Raw genomic sequence first — 19,046 nt, forward strand, 5'->3', positions numbered from 1 at the left:
CTGTCCATAGAACTAAGTAAGTTTCCAATTAAGTTCAAAAGGTCGAGAGTAATTCCTTTATATAAAAAGGGAAGCAAAGTAGATCATGGAAACTATCGTCCTGTATCCATTTTATGTTGTCTGTCCAAAGTCATTGAAAGGGTTGTTCATGAGCAAATAACTATCAAATAACTAGATAACTATCATCACACAATCTTCTGTACGAATTCCAGTCAGGATTTCAAAAATCTCATTCTACAAACACTTGCTTACTTTACTTAACAGATTACATTAAGAAACAAGTGGATGAAGGGAAATACTGTGGCATGGTTATGTTGGACCTCCAAAAAGTGTTTGGCACTGTGAACCACTGTATTCTTTTAGTCAAACTTAGAGCCTTGGGTTTTAATTCTGCATCTCTACGTTGGATCTAGTCTTATTTGGGGGATAGGGAGCAAGTAGATGTGAGTGGTATCTCAACTCCTCTTCCCCTAGGTCCGTTATTTTTTCTGCTGTATATAAACGACATGAAGTCAGCATGTGATTGCAATCTATCTTTACGCAGATGATTCAGCTCTTTTAGTGTCTCATCGCAATAAAGCAGAGAATTTACTTAGTTCAGAACTTCAGATAACAAATAACAACTACGGAATCAGTAACTTACTGCATACTTGATAATACATTATCTGGGGAGTGCATGGCTCTAAAAGTTCTGTCTAAAGTAAATCAGAAAATAAAATGTCTAGCTAGAATATCCACATTAATAGATAGACAAGCTCTCGAGATTCTTGCTGGGGCCCTAATACAATGCCACTTTGATTATGCCTGCACGTACACAACCATTCCTAAGATTTTCAAACAGAAGCTGCAGACATCACAAAACAAATTAGTGAGGCTTACTCTTAAACTACACCCATACACACACCTCAACCCGGCTCATTTTAGTAGCCTTAAGTGGCTCAAGGATAGAGTAACATATCTAAAAATGTGTATGGTAGAATAATTAAAAATAAAGTACCTACATATCTTTGTAATTATTTTTCTCGGGTAAATGCTGTTCACAGTTACTCAATAAGGGGTAGTACCACTGACTTTGTTCTATGTAGATTTAAAAGTTGCATGGGTAAAGGCTCTTTTCTGTATTTATATGGAATGGGTTACCAGCAGCATTAGAGTCAACAGACAATGTGAGGTTTGAGGTGCAGCAGAATCCAGCATTGCTGGCCAGGCCTTCAGGTCCCTTCATGGTCGACTGGCCAGGTTGGGATGGTTGGGGGTTGTCCAGACACAGCTTTTTCAAAACCTGTTCACATTTTGCACAAGGTTTTACCAATAGGATTATAACCACTCAGTAGCCTAACTAGCCTAACTCAGGAATGCAACGTGACATACTGATTTTAGTAGTTAAACATCCCTAGAGTGAAATAGATGCAGCTCTGGGAAATCCCACTGTATCTGTCCGCGAATCGGATTGGCCAGCGTCATGGCTGCGAAATACACGGCCATTGGAGTTTGCAGCTGGTTATCATGCCGCACCCCCTCTTTCGACCCCCAGTGCCCGATCACAGCGCACAGAGACGGGCCGACCAATGTCGTCCATTAAGGGTACCGAAAATTTGTAATTTTTGTATGGATATCGGCCACAAACTCATCGATCCATATTACTGAATGTTTCCTCTGTGTCGCCTATGAAGTTTCACCGACCAACGTGAATGGATTATATATACTGCGAAAACTCTATTACTCTCGTGCCGTCTCCGCTGAAGAAATTTGACCCTCTGCTTCGGGAGGAGTGTATTCTAGCTAAGCTCAGCTCCATTTTTTTACAGCCGTCATCCGATCTGTCAACGAATCAAATGGTCGCCGTCTAACAGTGGAAAGTTTTGTGGAAAGGATACCATATATTTTAAAAGGTAGGTGTCTGACAATACACGCAAACATTCAAGGACATCTTAGATGGCTCTTGTCTAACACAAGTCACTCGACATTTGTTGTGTGACGAAAGGTAACCCAGCGTATTTAATGTTAGCTGGTATAGCTTCTAGCCTAAGGTTAGCATACCCGACTGTACACCGAAAGGAACACGGTGATCCGATTCGCCATTTGCGTTTTTTCCGACCAGACAGATGTAAACGGTTCTTAATTAATTCGTTTTATGGATTGTTTTCTCACTTAGTTGATTAGTGGATATATTTAGCTGTTTTAATGCTGAGTCGCCATGGTTTAGCCGACATGCTAAAGTGTTAGCTTCAGCACGCCAGCAGGGGCCTAACGTTACTGCAGCATAACATATGGTTGTTGTAGGGATTGGCCTGTGCGTGAGCAACTTGCAGTGTATGTAGTCTTGCATTAGTTGCCCACTGTGTTTATGTGCTAAGTTAATACAGCTAATGTCTGCTAAGTTATGTGCTAAATTAATACAGCTAATGTTTTATGTTACCGCAGGGATGGTGTCATAAGATAGAGTACAAGGCAGTGCGGACCGAAAAAGCATGTTAATGCATTCAGCGACATTTGAAGTTTGCCTTGAACCGCTAGCTAACTAGCCAGCCAGCGAACATGTGTGTGAGCGGTGTTATGCAACAAGTTCAGACGATTATGCAAGTTGTCGAAGCCATAGCTTTTTGTGTATTATCAAGAGAACTTCATGGTTCAACACTATCTCTTTATTCACAGTCATCATGGCGACTTCAGGCTTTTGGCCTTGTACCATGTTTGTTTTCCCTACTTAGAATCACTGGCCTATTATGGGCACGTGAGTCAGCTTGAGGTTGCAGTAGCTGTATCTGACCACCTGTCAAGCGTAGCGCCGTTCATCGCCCTCTGTCAGGACGGTGTTGGTCAGAAGTAAACACGAATGTCGTCTTTGCCCACACGCCTCGCATTGCTCGTTTGTCAATCCGTCTCTGTTTTTTCAAAGAGAAGGCTTCAGTTGTGTGCTGGTGCCTGTCGTTCACACAGTTTTGTTTACATTATAGGGGACTTCCACCCGATCGCGACATGACCGTGTTTAGTTCCCAAGTGCTGCTTGCTGTAACGAGATCAAGGTGAGTGATTTAACACGTAAAGCCGTTGTTGTCAATAAACAGAGATTTAGTTGTTTTTTTTGGCCTTAGTATCAACTGAAGTGAATACAAACACTGCGGTTGGTTGACATACTGTACTAGTAGGCTTGGAATCTACATTACTACACAATCGGGTAGGCTGTCCTACCTCTTTTATAAGTATGCGTTTACTTAGTTTTTCTGTAGAAATGTAGTTCTTTGTGACTGTTCTTATGGTATAACCTAGTTACCGGTATTCTGTTTTCTCACACATGGCACATGAGCAACACTCAGCGAGTTGTTTTGAAAGTAGGGCGCTGATCATGTCCAAATGAGCGATGACTTACTATGTGCGTGCGTGTGTGTGTGTGTGTGTGTGTGTGTGTGTGTGTGTGTGTGTGTGTGTGTGTGTGTGTGTGTGTGTGTGTGTGTGTGTGTGCTGATCACAGGGGATCCTATTTGCTCTCGAAGCGGCATGGCTGTGCCTCTCTGCCCTCCACTGCCTGCATTCGCTACCACTCAGACTTCTCCAACCGCCCTGCCCTGGTCGCCCGGGGACTGCGGCCCGCCTATCCACGATGCACCGCCAGCTACGTGCGGAACGGCTGCATCCCGGCCCGACCGCTCCACAGTTCCTGCGCATGGCTGCAGGAGGTGAAGGAAACTGCAGCAGGGGCACAGCCCACCCCGGGCGAGCCCTCTCCGGCCGCCTCCCCACCTCCCGCTGCTACCGCGTCTGCCGCCACCGCGTCTGCCGCCACCGCTTCGGCCCCACCGCCCCCGGCCCCTAGCAAGCCCGCGGAGAGGGCCGTCGTGCGCAAGTCGATCGGCCAGAGGATCGTGGACGAGCTGAGGCATTACTACGACGGCTTTCGGCTGCTGGGCATCGACACGAAGATCGCTGGACGCATGGTGTGGAGGCTCCTGCACGGCCAGCTGCTGACACGGCGGGAGAGGAGAAGGGTGAGTCTGTGCTTGTCCATATCCTCAACTGCAGTCATGCTCAGCACACCTGGCCTTACGATGTCGTCTGCCACTGTGCAGACCTGGCATTATAGACCATTTCAACAATAAAAACAAAAACAATGCTTGAACATTCTATTTGGTTCCCAATCTACTTCCTCTGCATTAAGATAACATATGGAATGTTAAAACGGAAGCCTTGTGGGGCCAACTATGATGCTGATAATGGAACTCTCTTGAAAGGGTCTATAGTGCAGTCTATTACTCAGAAGACTGCTGTTACACTGTAGTCTCTCTCTAAGGAGGCCTGCTGTTCCTACCCTTTATTAGTTTGGTTAGACCAGGGAGACAGGAACAATAAAAAAATAACACTTTCTATAACCAGAAGAGAGAGGAGACTGGTGAGTCTAGGCTTGCCTTTGTGTTGCCGTCATACACTGCTGACTTGGTATTTCACTGTAGTCCGTCACTATGGAGACCTGGGATTATGGTCTGTCATTCAGATGATTTGCAGATACACTGTAGTTGAGCCACTTGATACCAAAATCACATTCTACAGTCCTAGTCATTTGTGACCCAAGAACTCAGATCAGCTTGCTCCATGATTATGCAAAATAAGGGTGATGACACAACCATCAATATGTTTGCCTGTGGATGGACCCGGCACTGTTAGCTTACTGCACATGTGCCATTTGGATGCAGGTGTATGGCATTGTTGGGAGTGTAGGTGTAGGCCTGAAGGTGTGTGCACGCAGTGGAAGACTCTTGTCCTTTAGGCCTAGTCCACACGTACCAAACCGATCTTTTTTCCCTCTGTCTTCCCTGGAACCGTATCAAGAATATTTGTGTCCAAACGGATCCATCTCAACACGACTCAACACGTTACTTCATACCCCAGGCCTATAGGTGGCACTGTTTCTTTACAGAAATTGACCTAAACTTGCAGAACCTGCGCTTTAAAAACAGACAGAATAGGCTACGACGAAATGGCAAGTGCAAGGAAACCAGAATTGTTTGTGTGGACTGATGGTGAACTGTCAACTGTAGTCAACTGTAAAACTAATAAACTTTATTTTACGGTTTGTGAAGGGTGCAGTCCCGTCCTTTATTTGGCTAACGCAGGTAGGCCTAACTAATTACCTTTACTTTCTTTGGTTGTAGGATAGTCCGTGATTCACTTAGTTTTGGCTATCACCGCAATTACTAAACGCAAGGCTTACCCAAGTTCTAGGCTATTCTGTCGCCACATTTATAATATTGCTATAAAACCTTCGTTAGTAACAGTCAATACTTTTGCCTGCATCAAATCGTGCATTCGCATTCAGTGTGCTACCATCGGCTTAACGTGAGTTCTAAGCGTCTTTGTATGCTTATATCTGATTTCAATCGACTGTGAATGCATGTATATATGTTGTAAGACATGTAAAATAAATGAATGACACTGGCACTACGCACAAATTAATGTAGCCTAAACTTACACCGCACTTTCCTAATAACTTAAGTTCTCTCGCGTCACTGACAGTAGCTAGAATGCATAAAAAAAACACCGGGAAAAACAGTGTTCAGTCCACCAAGTCATAAGCTATCGGCGCTGCGCAGCACCAGTTGTGATATTTATCTTACGGAGTGTAATCGTAGGTAATGTCATGTATGAAAACTAGTATTGTTAGGCAATACTATAAGTGCAAGTCCAGGGCAGCTGAGGTGTGGCGATGACATCATCGATACGCAAGCAGGATGTGCGGTTTCGCTGTCTAAACGAACTCAAACGGGCTACGGTTTCAGATTTCTCCACTCTGGGACCAGATTTCAGAAAAGTGCGGTTTCGGGCAGTGTGTTTACAGGATTTGTTTGGACTAGAGCCCGACCGATAAAGGATTTTGAAGGCCGATACCGATAGAAATATTTGTTGATTTAAAAATCCGATATTCCGATATATCGGCCGATATATATATATTTTTTCAGAAACGCGCAACAAAACATTAACAGATTTCCCTAACATTAGTTATTTGTTGTTATTTATGAGTATTGACTAAAATAATATGATAATGCATTTCAAAAACAAACTTGTTTATTTTGAAATAATATTGTCACAGTGGAACAGAGGAACATCGAAATATATTAAAGTTCTGATAAATAAAATGTATAAAAATAGAAACTTAAGATATGAAACTTAGTTTTTTGAACAAAAACACAATAACAACAACAAGTTTCATAAATATAACTTTGAACTAAGACTTAACAATTACAAAAAATAATGATGACATTATTACTATCATCATCATTTGTATTATCATTAAACAAGATAAAGGTCACTCTTAAATGTTTGAGTGTGCGTGTGTAATAATTAGTCCCTATTGCCTTATAAGCTACCTTATAATTACAATGTCAGCTTGCTTATCCCTTTACCTGCACTTTTAAAATTATTTCCATCAAGCTACATCAAACCATTTTCAATCATCAGTTGCTGCCTGCCTTCTAAAACATACTATTTAGTGATCTAAATCCATTATGTAACTCTGCTGCGGCTGAACGACAGTCTGAAGCACACACTTGGCGTCATTGGATTTCACACACGTGTAAAAGAAAAGCTAACTTTTATGCACAAGCTACGTTTTGCACAAGCTACTTTGTGTTTGATACTTTTTCTCTATGTCTAAATGTTCACTCCTCTCACGTCTAATTTACATTTTACAATGCAGGGACTGTAACTACTAGTAATAAATCATTACTTTATTTAGGCAGAATAAGTTCGTTGTGGTTTCCAAGCTCATTAATGTTAATGTTATCGTCTTCCACTGATATTCATAGCATTAGCTAGCTTTGTGGTTAGCTAGTCTATGATGAGCCCTAATTTAGCGATGGATAACGTCATACTGCAAATTGTAAAACATACGCTTTCAAAATAACAGGCCGGGGAGAGATGATACGTCTCACTGCTATAACTGTCACCCTATTAAAGAAATACATCTTCAGTCACATTGTCAAAAGTTAAGGACAGACAGTCAACTACACTGTAACAACGTAATGTAATTACTAGCTAATTCCGTTTCCGCTTATTTAACAGCAGCAAAACTGGACATTGTTTTCACGAATTTTGTCATGCTTATTTGAGTTAAGAGAACTGATGGGGATGTTCTTTTAATTGTTATTTCAAGCAATGCATGTCTCGTGACCAAATCACCATGAACACACTTCACTGATGATCTCACTCGCGGATAACTGGTTCTCTCTGCCCGACTCTGGCTGGATCAGCAGGTTGCAGGATGTGTGGCGCGTTATACACGAGTGTTGCCAGCAGGGACGGTGTAGAGTGCCCTCTGGAGGACAAACTATACAACGCCAACACTCATGACATGGTTGAAGGGTGTTTCGTCCGTTTTTATTTTATTTTTAAAATATTCATTTATCGGCCATTATAAATGCCGATACCGATAGTTTGAAAAATGCCTGATATCGGCCGATAATATCGGCCTGCCGATAGATCGGTCGGGCTCTAGTTTGGACGCTCGGCCAAGGCGAAGCAAAACCTCTGCGTTTAACCTAAAAAGCGTCTCCGTGTGGACAGGCCCTTAGCCTCACCCGCATGCTCTGCAGGTCTCTTGCTGGGCATGTGTGGTCGTAAAGCACTCACTTAAAAGAGGCAACACAGGCAGGGAACGGCTTTGTCTCACAAAACTACAACAAACACATTGTCCTTCTACCTTTATTATTCGAGTAGGGGGTGGGGTTCAGAAGCTCATTTGCATCAGGAAAAAGATGACTTTGGATCTTTGGAGGCCCAGGAGAGAACGTCCCTGGGGAGTGGGACTAGGTGACAAAATTAGTTGTTTGACTGTTGCCATGGAGAAGTGTGCATACTGCATAATAACACACAACAATGGCAGATACTTAATAATAATGCAGTTAATCACAGGCCTGCTTTTGATAGAGTAGTATGAGCTGGAAGAAAAAAAAATCAATAACACACAGTGAGCAAGAGACAGGAGGGGGCAGAGTGCAAAGTACAGCCAGTTGTAGTATTGACGTAAGGCTCATGTAAAGGTAGATTAAAACTCAGGGTATGATATATTAGCCTGGTCTTACAATACTCTCGTACATTTCATAATGTACAGAGAGTCTGGCCACTTTCCATTGCCAAGCTTTAACTGCCTTGAAGGCGAGTACTCTGTTGAAGTTTAAAACTATTGGATCTGCCCAGAGCCACTCTGGATCTGCCATAACCAATCGCTAACGTTTGGTCGTGACGTATGTCATGCTCAAACTAGCGCACGACCTCTCGTCATCGTTCTCAGCCACCCCCTTTGTTCGCTGATTGGACAGGTAAAATTTGGCCTGAGAAAACCCGCGAATATTTTCTGAAATCCCAGACGACGTACTGAAGGGAAATTAAAATTGAGCTTAAGTACGTAGGAGGGCGGAGCCAGGCTAATGATCTATGGCTAAACCATTTCAAACACATTCTTTGTCTGTTGTCTGTGGGAAGTGTGTGTTTCCCCACCCACTTGTGTTTGTATCTGGGTGTATTAAAGCATGTGATTTCTCTCCATTAAGTATATTAAAGTGTGTGTGTGGTTGTGTGTTTGTGTGTGTGTTATCTCCGCAGCTCATGAGGACGTGTGCGGACCTGTTCCGTCTGGTTCCCTTCATGGTGTTCATCATTGTGCCCTTCATGGAGTTCCTCCTGCCTGTCTTCCTCAAGCTCTTCCCCGAGATGCTGCCCTCCACCTTCGAGACGGAGACCAAGAAGGCAAGTCTAAATCTGGCGCCTCGTGGCCAAGTCGCCACAACCCTGCTGTGAAACTCAAGATGCAGCACTGCCCTACTTAACTGTCTGAAAACGTGAGGGCAGGAGACCTAGCCTAGGTTACCAATGTGAGGGCAGGAGCCCTAGCCTAGGTTGCCAGTGTGAGGGTAGGAGACCTAGCCTAGGTTACCAATGTGAGGGCAGGTGACCTAGCCTAGGTCGCCAGTGTGAGGGTAGGAGACCTAGCCTAGGTCGCCAGTGTGAGGGTAGGAGACCTAGCCTAGGTCACTAGTGTGAGGGCAGGAGACCTAGCCTAGGTTACCAGTGTGAGGGCAGGAGCCCTAGCCTAGGTTGCCAGTGTGAGGGTAGGAGACCTAGCCTAGGTTACCAATGTGAGGGCAGGTGACCTAGCCTAGGTTACCAGTGTGAGGGTAGGAGACCTAGCCTAGGTTACCAATGTGAGGGTAGGAGCCCTAGCCTAGGTCGCCAATGTGAGGTGCATCAGTTAAGGGCCACAGCAAGCTGTTGCTGTTTGTTTAAATAACAGAGTCTAAATCACACAGATGTGTAATGCAGAGTCTGACGCATGAGTGCTGCTGCTGTGTTGTTGTTGTTGTTGTTGTTTTTTTTTTCTTTTTCATGTTTACGGTTTGTTGTTTGCAGGAGGAGAAGCAGAAGAAGGGTCTGGCTGCGAAGCTGGAGCTGGCTAAGTTCCTGCAAGAGACGATCGCTGAGATGGCCCGCCGCAACAAGGCCGCCGTCAGTGGAGACGAAGCCCAGAAGTTCTCCACCTACGTGCAACAGGTGAGCACACGTCCTAAACTACGGGAAACGAAGTGGGTGCTATGCGTTGTGGTTGCACTGAGGTTCTCCCCTTCACTGTAAAGTGTTTTAAGTACTTGAAAAATGCTGTTTAAATGTGTGTTATTATTTATTTATTGTTTTTGTTATTATAGAAATTATTATAGCGACGGCCATCATCAGTGCTTCTGTGCAGAGAGTTTGCACAGGTTTAGTGAGCACAGAGAAGAAAGTAAATACAGAGTGCTTGTGGAATGACCTAGATCTGTATTGCATAAGCCTTACGGATTTTTGCAGAATCCTTCGTTATGGTTGAAACTGTGAGCCAAAAGAGCTCAGAGATTACCGAGTCAGGAGTGCGAGGGGGGTAAACAGGTGGAGCAGGAATGTGTACACTGTGACCCTATGCAGAGTTTTTCACTTCCATCATCCAGTGTTGCCCCAGACTAATGTGATGGGGACACCCTAATCCCCTCTCTGCTGTTACAGTACATTTCAACTGGCCCAGGACTATTGGGCTCAGGAATGGTACCACACCGATTCTTTCCCACCCTAACACCTCTGTCTCCAATTAACTCTTCTGACGCAAGCCACCTTGAAGAGTAGGATGTCAAACACCAGAGTCTCTCAGGGCCATTTGTAGGAATGTTAATAATCTAGGTAATCACAGGGGGACTTAAAGGAGAAATTCTGTGATTTTTTTACATAGGTCACCGAGTACTGTCGGTACAAAAAAAAACTAAAAACAATCGGTTTTACTATGCTCGAGTTGTTGCAGCCAGTAGCTAAAGCACTCAGGCAGCTACAGCGCTACACTCTGGGGGCATGTTCGAGAGCCCCCATGTTCATGCCCCCAGAGTGTAGCGCTGTAGCTGCCTGCCTGCCTTTAGCTGTTGGAGAAATGGAGGGGGGGAAAAACATGCACTTGTTTTGAGGTCAATCCATAATATTAATGGTCAATAGTATTCTGTAATGATTTTGGTCTGGGATAGCGGCACTCCCCTTCTAGATTCAATGCACAAGTTGCACATGTGCCGTTTTGACAGATATGCGGACTAGGGCTGCGCACAGTTAATAATTTTTTAATCAAAATTGCAATTTGAACAAATACGATTAGCTAATCTCAAAGGCTGCAGTTAATCATGCCGTTCGCAACTCTGTCCCAATGGGTAATCTTGTCACATCTATGATTTTTTATGTTCATATCATGCTTAATGTGAGACCGAGATCTTACCTATTTGGAATATTGAACAAAAGCTTTTCAAAAGTATATTGCTAATCAAATCACAATTGCAATATCAGTCAGAAAAATGTTTTTCCCAAATCGTGCAGCCCTTATGAGACATTCGCAGCGGACAGGTCAGTCAAAACTGAAATGTAAGCCATGATCCCTTGTGGAATGTCTGACCTTAGAGTTGTGTTTGCAAACCTCAGGGCAAGTAGAGTGTGTTTTTGTTTTGCTTTTTTAGTCCAAACCTGCTGCCGTGTATTGCCGGGGCAGGCAGTATCCACGCAAAGCTGTCTGTGTCTGTGTGACCTTTCACCCCTGACCTCTGACCTGTGCCCTCCCCCTCAGGTCCGGCACACGGGCGAGCAGCCCACCACTAAGGACATAGTGAAGTTTTCCAAGCTGTTTGAGGACGAGCTGACGCTGGAGCACCTAGAGCGCCCCCAGCTGGTGGCTCTGTGTAAGCTGCTGGAGCTGCAGCCCATCGGCACCAACAACTTGCTGCGTTTCCAGCTGCTCATGCAGCTGCGCAACATCAAGTCTGATGATGAGGTGAGAGAGACAGAGGGTGTGAGAGAGATGGAGAGATGGGAGGATAAGGGAGAGATGGAGGATAGGAGGATGGGGAGGGAGAGAAAGAGAGAGATGGAGGGATGGGAAAATAAGGGAGAGATGGAGGGATAGAAGGAGGGAGAGATTAAGAAAGAAAGAGAGATGGAGGGATGGGAGGATAAAGTAGAGATGGAGGGAGAGAGGGGGGGACTACTTAGAGTGACCAAAAATGGGACTTTGAAGAGAGATGGATGGAAAGAAAGAGAGGATGATGGAGAAAGGGACCATGAAGAGTGAGTGAACAGAAAGTAGAGCACATGATGAGAGGCAGGATGACGGAGGAGGGATAAACATGAACTGAGGGTAAACAACAACATGAAAGGAAAACAACCTAGACACAAGGGCTGACCAAAGTAAACAAGGTTGGACGGTCACTGGGGCTAAAATAAAGAGAGGGAGAGAGAGAGATGAAAGGGTAAGAGATCTATGATAACACAAACTCTTGTAAAAGCCCATACAAGTCTGGCAGCTTATTCAGGCGGCTAGTCACAAGGCTTACTGAAACCGGTCACATGACTAGAGCAGACTCCTTCCGTGTGTTTATTTTCCTTGTCTTTTCTTCCCTTGTTTTTTTTTCTTTCTTTTTTTTCTACTGTGTTCGTTACCTGAGGCAAAACTTCTTGAGCGCATGTGTAAACATAGCCCCTCCCCTCACTCGATCTCAGACGTGCAAGTTATGTGCTCTTCAAAAGTGCACTCATTGTTCTTGTTGCATAATCCTGTCTGTACGTGTGTGTGTGTGTGTGTAGATGATTGCTACTGAGGGTGTGACTGGCATGACGGTTGCAGAGCTTCAGGCGGCCTGTAGGAGTCGAGGAATGAGATCGCTGGGGTTGACAACCGATCAGCTCCAAAAGCAGCTGCAGCAGGTACACACTCACACACACACACACTCACTCTCGTGCATATCCATAAATACATGTTCTCAAATTCCCATATGCTACATACACATTCTCCTGAATGCGTATGTATGTCTATACATACACTCTTAACACAGACACACACACGCTTGGTCTTAGGCACTTGCTTGACACAGCTGGTGGGAAATCCTGCCGTGCTTTACTGTACAGTACTCGAAGTTCTTCAGAGAGAAGAGGAACTCTGCCCTGTCCTCAGTACAGCTGGAACTCATCCATACGCCGCTTGTCCACTCAGAATCTAGCTCTGTTTGGATGTCTGATGCGTACCAGGGTTGTGCACAATTAGAATTGCAATTCTGCTTCCTGTTTGCTACCTTAATTGAAATGCAAGTGAAATTCAAGAATTGAATTGGAATTTAAGAGCCAGTTTCAATTCAATTCTGGAATTTTGCAAAAGCCTGATGCGTACTTGCTCTTTTCCATAGCTGACCAAAATGGAGATGATTTGAACCCCCCGCCCCCCAAATCCTATTTATTCACCAGTGTTGTAGCAATTTGAATTACATAAATATGCCAGTTAGATTTGAAACCTTTTCAGATCTACAGTGGGAATGGAAACTGTCCAGTTTCAGACAGATACTGTTCTGACCTTTGACTTTTGTGTGTGTGTGTGTGTGTGTGTGTGTGTGTGTGTCAGTGGGTGGACCTGCACCTGAAGGAGAACGTGCCGCCTTCCCTGCTGCTGCTGTCTCGTGCCATGTACCTGACGGACCTCACGCCCAAGCCCCCCGTCATTCCGCCCGTGCCCAAGCTGGAGGTAAGTCGCGCACCGCACCGGAAATTATGCGCCACGCCGTGTCCACTTCCTGTCTCACCTGGCCATCTCACTTCCTGCCACCGTTTCCCCCTTTACCTCTGTGTGTCTCACCTGGCCTCAGCCTTACCTGTGCCGTGGTCACTCCTGACTCTTCCTGTTTTGTATTTGATTTGATTTATTTTGGATTTGACAGACAACATAATCCAAAGGATTACATGTTAAAGTGCAAACCCTTATTTCCAACATGGTCCTTGGTGTTAGGACAATTAACAAATGACATAAGACCTATTGCAGGACAAAGACAATAATATTTATACATTATACAAAACACCCAGGGTTGAGGAGCATTCTAAAATCAGAGAATCCCGGATCACATAAAATAATCCATCTACTCTAATTAAAAAGATCTTATACTCTATTCCATTTGCTCCATATTTTTATTTATTTTTTATTATGTTTTTCTTTCCAGTCTTCTCTTTGTCCTTTTCTTTCTGCTTGTGTGTTCTCTTTCCCTCGCACATTCTCAGTGAAAAAAAATCCACAGTCTTTTTTTCTGGATGTTTCTGTTTTCATTGGTACCCATCTCACTCTCCTACTTATCCTTTAGTTACTCACCTGTCCCTCGTCCTTACCGGTGTCCAGCTACCCTCTCCTGCCTCTTTAAAGCTGTCCTCTGTGACCTCCCAGCAAAGTTCACTGGCTCTGCTGTGTGTGTGGGTGTGGGTGTGGGTGTGGCTGTGTGTGTGGTCGGTCACCTGCAGCCTTAGACACGCGATCAGGGTTCTCGTGTCCTGTTTGGAGTCTTGCCCAATGCACCAACAACACAGTCAGTCAGTCATGGATACTGTAACCACTATCAGTGTGAACACAGAATGGCAAAGGTAGAATATGTAGATTTGATTTTTAAGCAATAAGCCCCGAGAGGCCGTTCTATATCGTGAATATAGCACAGCTGAGGGGTGTTGTTAGGCACGAACCGAGCGAAGCGAAGCTGAGTGGCGTTAAACAAAACTCAACTGTGCTATATTATTGCTTTTATAAAACGCCTACCACATATAGGACATTAAAAATTGATTAGAGAAGTCCATGCAGGTGTGTTCTTGGGGAGGAGGGTTTCATTAAATGTAGGTGTACTATTTAGGACGCCTAAACGCATGCATGTGCTGGATGTAAAAGGAGGATTGTTAGACTTGTGGCATTGTTGCTGCTTACGGGCTTCTTTGCTAATGGAGTTCCCTGAGAGGCTTCAGTATGAGATAGATAAGGTCTGTGCAGTTCTGTCACCATTTTGGATATTATATTATTATATATGTATAATATTATATATTATACAATTGTTATTATATATTATAATTGTATAATTGTTATTATATATTATAAATAATTGAAAAAAATTTTCATTTGAAGCTATTGTTATAACTAATGTTGTGTTCATATACTGTATGTGGCTTTGGGCAAATGCATCCATGGACATAATGTTATATGTATGTAGTATGTTTGGATCTGGCCAATCGGACCATTAGCCTGCAGCACCTGCAGTTTGTTAGCCTAGCTCAGCATTTTCCTACATTCACAAAGAAAGAGGCGAGCCCTACCCCAGCGACAGCGACTTCTGCGTCATGACGCAACGTGATCTTTGATCCCTGTCAGGGCGGCTTTATCACTGCAGCCTGGGCACTTCTAGTCCCTGCGCATCCCAGCTCAGCCCATTCAGACCCTAAGTGATAAGCTATCTCTGTGTGTGGTTAAATATCACCCCATGTGTGTGTGTGTGTCTGTCTGTTATGTAAAACTTATGTCGCTGTGTGTGTGTGTGTGTGTTGCAGAAGGCCACCCCTCCTCCGTCAGAGACGGAAGCTTCAGCTAAAGGAAAGCCACTGTCTGCCTCCCTGGAGGAACTGGTGGACAAGGCCCCCATCATCATTGCCGGCAAGGTATGAGTCGCTGCACCTGTCTCCCAGGCAGAGGGAGTCTTGGTGACCGAGACCTGTAGCTGAACAGTGGTAGTGTTAGTGACCGAGGCCTGTAGCTGAACAGTGGTAGTGTTGGTGATCAATAGAGACTTGTAGCTGAACAGCTGTAGCTGAACAGTGGTAGTGTTGGTTATAGAGACCTATAGCTGAACAGTGGTAGTGTTGGTTATAGAGACCTGTAGCTGAACAGTGGTAGTGTTGGTTATAGAGACCTGTAGCTGAACAGTGGTAGTGTTGGTTATACAGACCTGTAGCTGAACAGTGGTAGTGTTGGTGATAGATAGAAACCTGTAGCTGAAGCAGTGGTAGTGTAGACACCATAGTGTCACTACTTGGCTCGTAAATGAGTCATTTCACAAATGTGTCAGTGTGACTGATTGGTCTTTACACGTCACATGATTGTCGTTCGTGACATGACTTTGCTCCTGACCTCATCTCTGTGGCTTCATTAAGTTAATCAGCTCAGCAGACACCAGGGTGTCCACTTACATAAAACTGCTCCAGGTCTCTCTTGTGCGTGAGACTTGAGTTTTGCCCTGCCCGAGGGCACATACCACTATGTGTCTGTTTTCACTAAAGCAGCTCGGGCTTTTACTACAAAGCACCCAAATGCCACTCATGAGAAGCAAAGGGAATGGAAGGTTTCAGTCACACTTTCTCTCTCATGGGTGCACAAACACGCCTGTATGACATGCTCAGTGGCTTGGATCTGATCAGTTTACATTAGTTTAGTTTAAAGAAACTAACTAGTTTAGTTAGTAACTAGTTTAGTTTAAGGCCAGAAGAAATCACTGATTGATAAATACAGTAAAATGAAGGTTTTGTAGATGTGTTTCTGCTCTTTCCGTCTGCTCCTGTGGAGAATTAAGTCATCATTCCCCACCCAGAGGCTCCATAATGATATGACTAGCATTTTCAGTTAGCACTGCTCCCTGTGTTTACTAGCATCTGCTGCTTTTAACACGGCCCAGTGACCACTGTAAAGACTAGCATTTTCAGCTAGCACAGCTCCCTATGAAGTCTAGCTTTTAGCACTGACCACTGGTAAGAGTAGTATCTGATACTTTTAGCATTGATTACTGTTACAGCGTCTACCGCTGTTAGCACTGATCACTAATCAAGGCTAGGCTTGTATTTTCTATTAACACTAATCACTGTGAAGGCTAATAATTTCTTTTAGCACTGACCACCGTGAAGGCTAGTATTTTCTAGTACCACTGTGAAAGCTAGTATTTACTTTTAGCACTGATCAGTGTTACAGCATCTACTGCTGTTAGCACTGACTGACCACTGTGAAAATGAGCATGTTCTATTAGCATTGCTTCATTAGAGCACTGAATAGAAATGAATCCGCCTGTTCTGGGCTCAATCTTACATGTATTTTGCACGAGTAACAATGTGGTGGTTTGGACTTAACTCGGTAGCCAACCACACTCCGAACCCAAATCGACCGAAATCCAACATGTCTGCCTCCACTGCCACTTGCATTTCTGTGCGTCTCTGTGTGAGTCTGCCGGTGTGAGCAGCAGAACTGACCGGAAGGGTCTGGTCTTTTTTAGGCGGAGGAGATGCTGGAGAAATCCAGGGTGCTGGACATGCCGTCTCCCGAGGCTCAGTTAATACATGTAAGTGTGTCCCGTCCATGTGGATTCCATTTCTCTCTTTCTTCCTCTCTTCCTTTTGCCTGAACAAACAGAAATCATCATTCTAAAAAAAAAAAGATAAAAACAGAAATAAGCAGGCCGTTACAGGGCCAAACTGTTATGGTCAGAAACGGAAAAAAGAAGGGCTAGCGGTGATGGGTTATGTAACTGCCCTTATGTTTAACCTTTTGCCCCGTACCAGCCGGGGTAAATAATAAGATTAGCGTGCTTCTACTGCCCCAGATCATGCCCCCCCATCGCTCCTCTTAATCCAATTACTGCTTCTTATGATGTTCAAATATGCGGACACTGTTCTGTTACCCTGTGTTACCCTGTGTTATGCTGTCCTGCTGGGGGGAGCCAGAGAAAAGGGTGGAATGGTTAAAATGCACCCCTGCTGGTGCTTAGAGGGAGGGGTAGATTCTCGTAGGGCTAGGATGACCTTTGTGTTGACCCCATGTGTTCTGTCCAATCAGGCGAAAGGAGCAGAGATGGTCCAGAAGTCCAAGATGAGCGCCAATGGGATGTGAGGAGAGACGCTCCACCCCTGATACCCCTACCCCTACCCCTCCAAAACTTGACGACATCAGTGCACACCCCCACCCCCTCGCCTTCACACTCAGAACTCAAACCTCCACCTAACTCTACGCCTGACCTCTGACCTTTGTGACTCTTGTGAGAGGAAAGAGGGGTGCTCGTCTTCATCCTCGGCAACAGGGGAACGCATGCGGCCAGGGCCGCAGAACACGTCATAAACTCTGTTACGGGGGCAGGGAGAAGGATGCCCTCCCTGTCACGCACACACACACACACACACACACACTCACTCACAAACACACACACACTCGCCCTACCCCCAGCTCCAGGTCTGGTCAAAAGAGACTAGAACTTGTTCTCATGTGTTCTAAAGGTCTTAACCCTCATCCCCACCCGCGCCAGACCTGTCTGTAGCTGACGGAGCGAGAGGAGATGCTCAGAGGTAACTGCCTCCTCCGAGGCTCCAGAGCTCCTGGCTGGGTCGGGTCGGATTGGGCGGGGATGGTTAAACATGGTTTAAGAGACCTCCTCTGCACTCCTGCAAGCTAGGAGGGGGCGCTTCTTCCCACCAAGCCACCCCCCCCCCCAGCCACCTCTTGTGATGTTTACAGAATGGCTCTTTCTGTAGAACCTCTGTTAATCTCCGACACTCATCACACCTCATCTCGCCTCCAGATAATCAGGATTCAGCAAGTTGCCTCCTGCTGCCCAGAACCCATTCTCTCATTTGGCAAAGTCCTGCCATGTACATTTGTAAATATAACTGTAAAACTATCGGCACAATATAAAGTGCCATCGACCTGTACAGCCGGCTGTGTGCCATATCTTTATGCTCCTAAACTTGGGGAAGGCAACGCTACTGGTTATGATATTAAGATTCTAAGAGCCGGCTGCCGTTCTCGTCTTGGCTTGCAGGTGGATTGTAAATTGTAAGTGTGCGGGTTTTTTGTTTTCGTTTTGTTTTTATTTTATTTTATTTTATTTTGTGGTTTTGATTTCCTGCAGCAGGGGAAGTTGAATTTGGAGTTTGCTCCTTGAGGAGAATTAGATTGTCTGTGCTCTGCGGCCTCTCTGAAGCTACAGCGTGGGCAGAATCTGCCATTTAAGGCACAGAAAGAAAAAAAAAGCTATTATTTTTTTTTTGAGGAGTGTATTTAATGTGTGCAAGATCATTGTAAAGATGTTGAGATCCCCCCCCCCTATTCTTTATTTTGTTCTTTTGCAATTCAGATTCAGAAAATAATTTAATTTGGTTGAAATTGGAGGTAAACAAAAAAGTGGATAGCTGTCCCTTGCAAAATGTATTTATTTCACTAAAGTCTAAAATTGGTTTACAAATTTCAAAATTTGTTTTAAAATGATGTACGACTACTCTCTTGCAGATAATGCGTGTAAATATCTGAGATGTAATCATGATGTTACCTTATTTGTATGTAGATTTGGTCCTCACCTTGCACTGCAAAGAACCACTAAAATATGAATCTAATTATTGAAAGACGAGAATGATCTGTTATCAAGGTTATTTTTGTAACTTCCAATGCCCCCCATAATCATGATAAACAGTAACGTCCTGCATCAGAACTGATGACAATGGGGCTTTAAACGCCCCCAAAACCACCACCTCCTTTAGGTGAATTTACTAACTTGCGCTGTTCACCTCTCAATCAGTGCACTGTCCGGAGGAGCTTATCGTGTTACACGTGATTCCCAACTCTGGGATTCACCCGTTCGATTGTCCCTCAATGTTATTTTTGTTATTCTTTGTTTTTTTCTCTGAGGCAGTTCAGCCAAAAACAAAGTGGTCAACAGAAGGTGCTTAATGTGTACAACTCTTACCTCTGT

General features: G+C 44.5%; 1 protein-coding gene across 2 annotated transcripts; it reads left to right on the forward strand.

Annotated features, from left to right (window-relative positions):
* The first annotated feature begins 1,545 nt into the window (after positions 1-1,545).
* letm2 (leucine zipper-EF-hand containing transmembrane protein 2) lies at positions 1,546-17,780 on the forward strand. Of its 2 annotated transcripts, XM_076283956.1 has the most exons (11): positions 1,546-1,892; positions 2,958-3,026; positions 3,473-3,986; positions 8,593-8,736; positions 9,397-9,537; positions 11,111-11,314; positions 12,124-12,243; positions 12,932-13,051; positions 14,878-14,985; positions 16,584-16,649; positions 17,144-17,780. In XM_076283956.1, exons 2-11 carry the CDS (start codon positions 2,980-2,982, stop codon positions 17,195-17,197), a joined length of 1,518 nt encoding a protein of 505 aa, XP_076140071.1. In that variant the 5' UTR covers positions 1,546-1,892; positions 2,958-2,979; the 3' UTR covers positions 17,198-17,780. The 2 variants fall into 2 exon arrangements, with proteins under 2 accessions (XP_076140071.1, XP_076140072.1); XM_076283957.1 differs by lacking the exon at positions 16,584-16,649.
* The last annotated feature ends 1,266 nt before the right edge of the window (positions 17,781-19,046 follow it).

This window comes from Alosa pseudoharengus, unplaced genomic scaffold, assembly GCF_046254945.1.
Source record: "Alosa pseudoharengus isolate Yale_2024_CS ecotype anadromous, Long Island Sound unplaced genomic scaffold, YU_APseudo_1.1 YU_APseudo_1.1_scf_14, whole genome shotgun sequence".
In the NCBI taxonomy this organism is placed as follows: Eukaryota; Metazoa; Chordata; class Actinopteri; order Clupeiformes; family Clupeidae; genus Alosa; species Alosa pseudoharengus.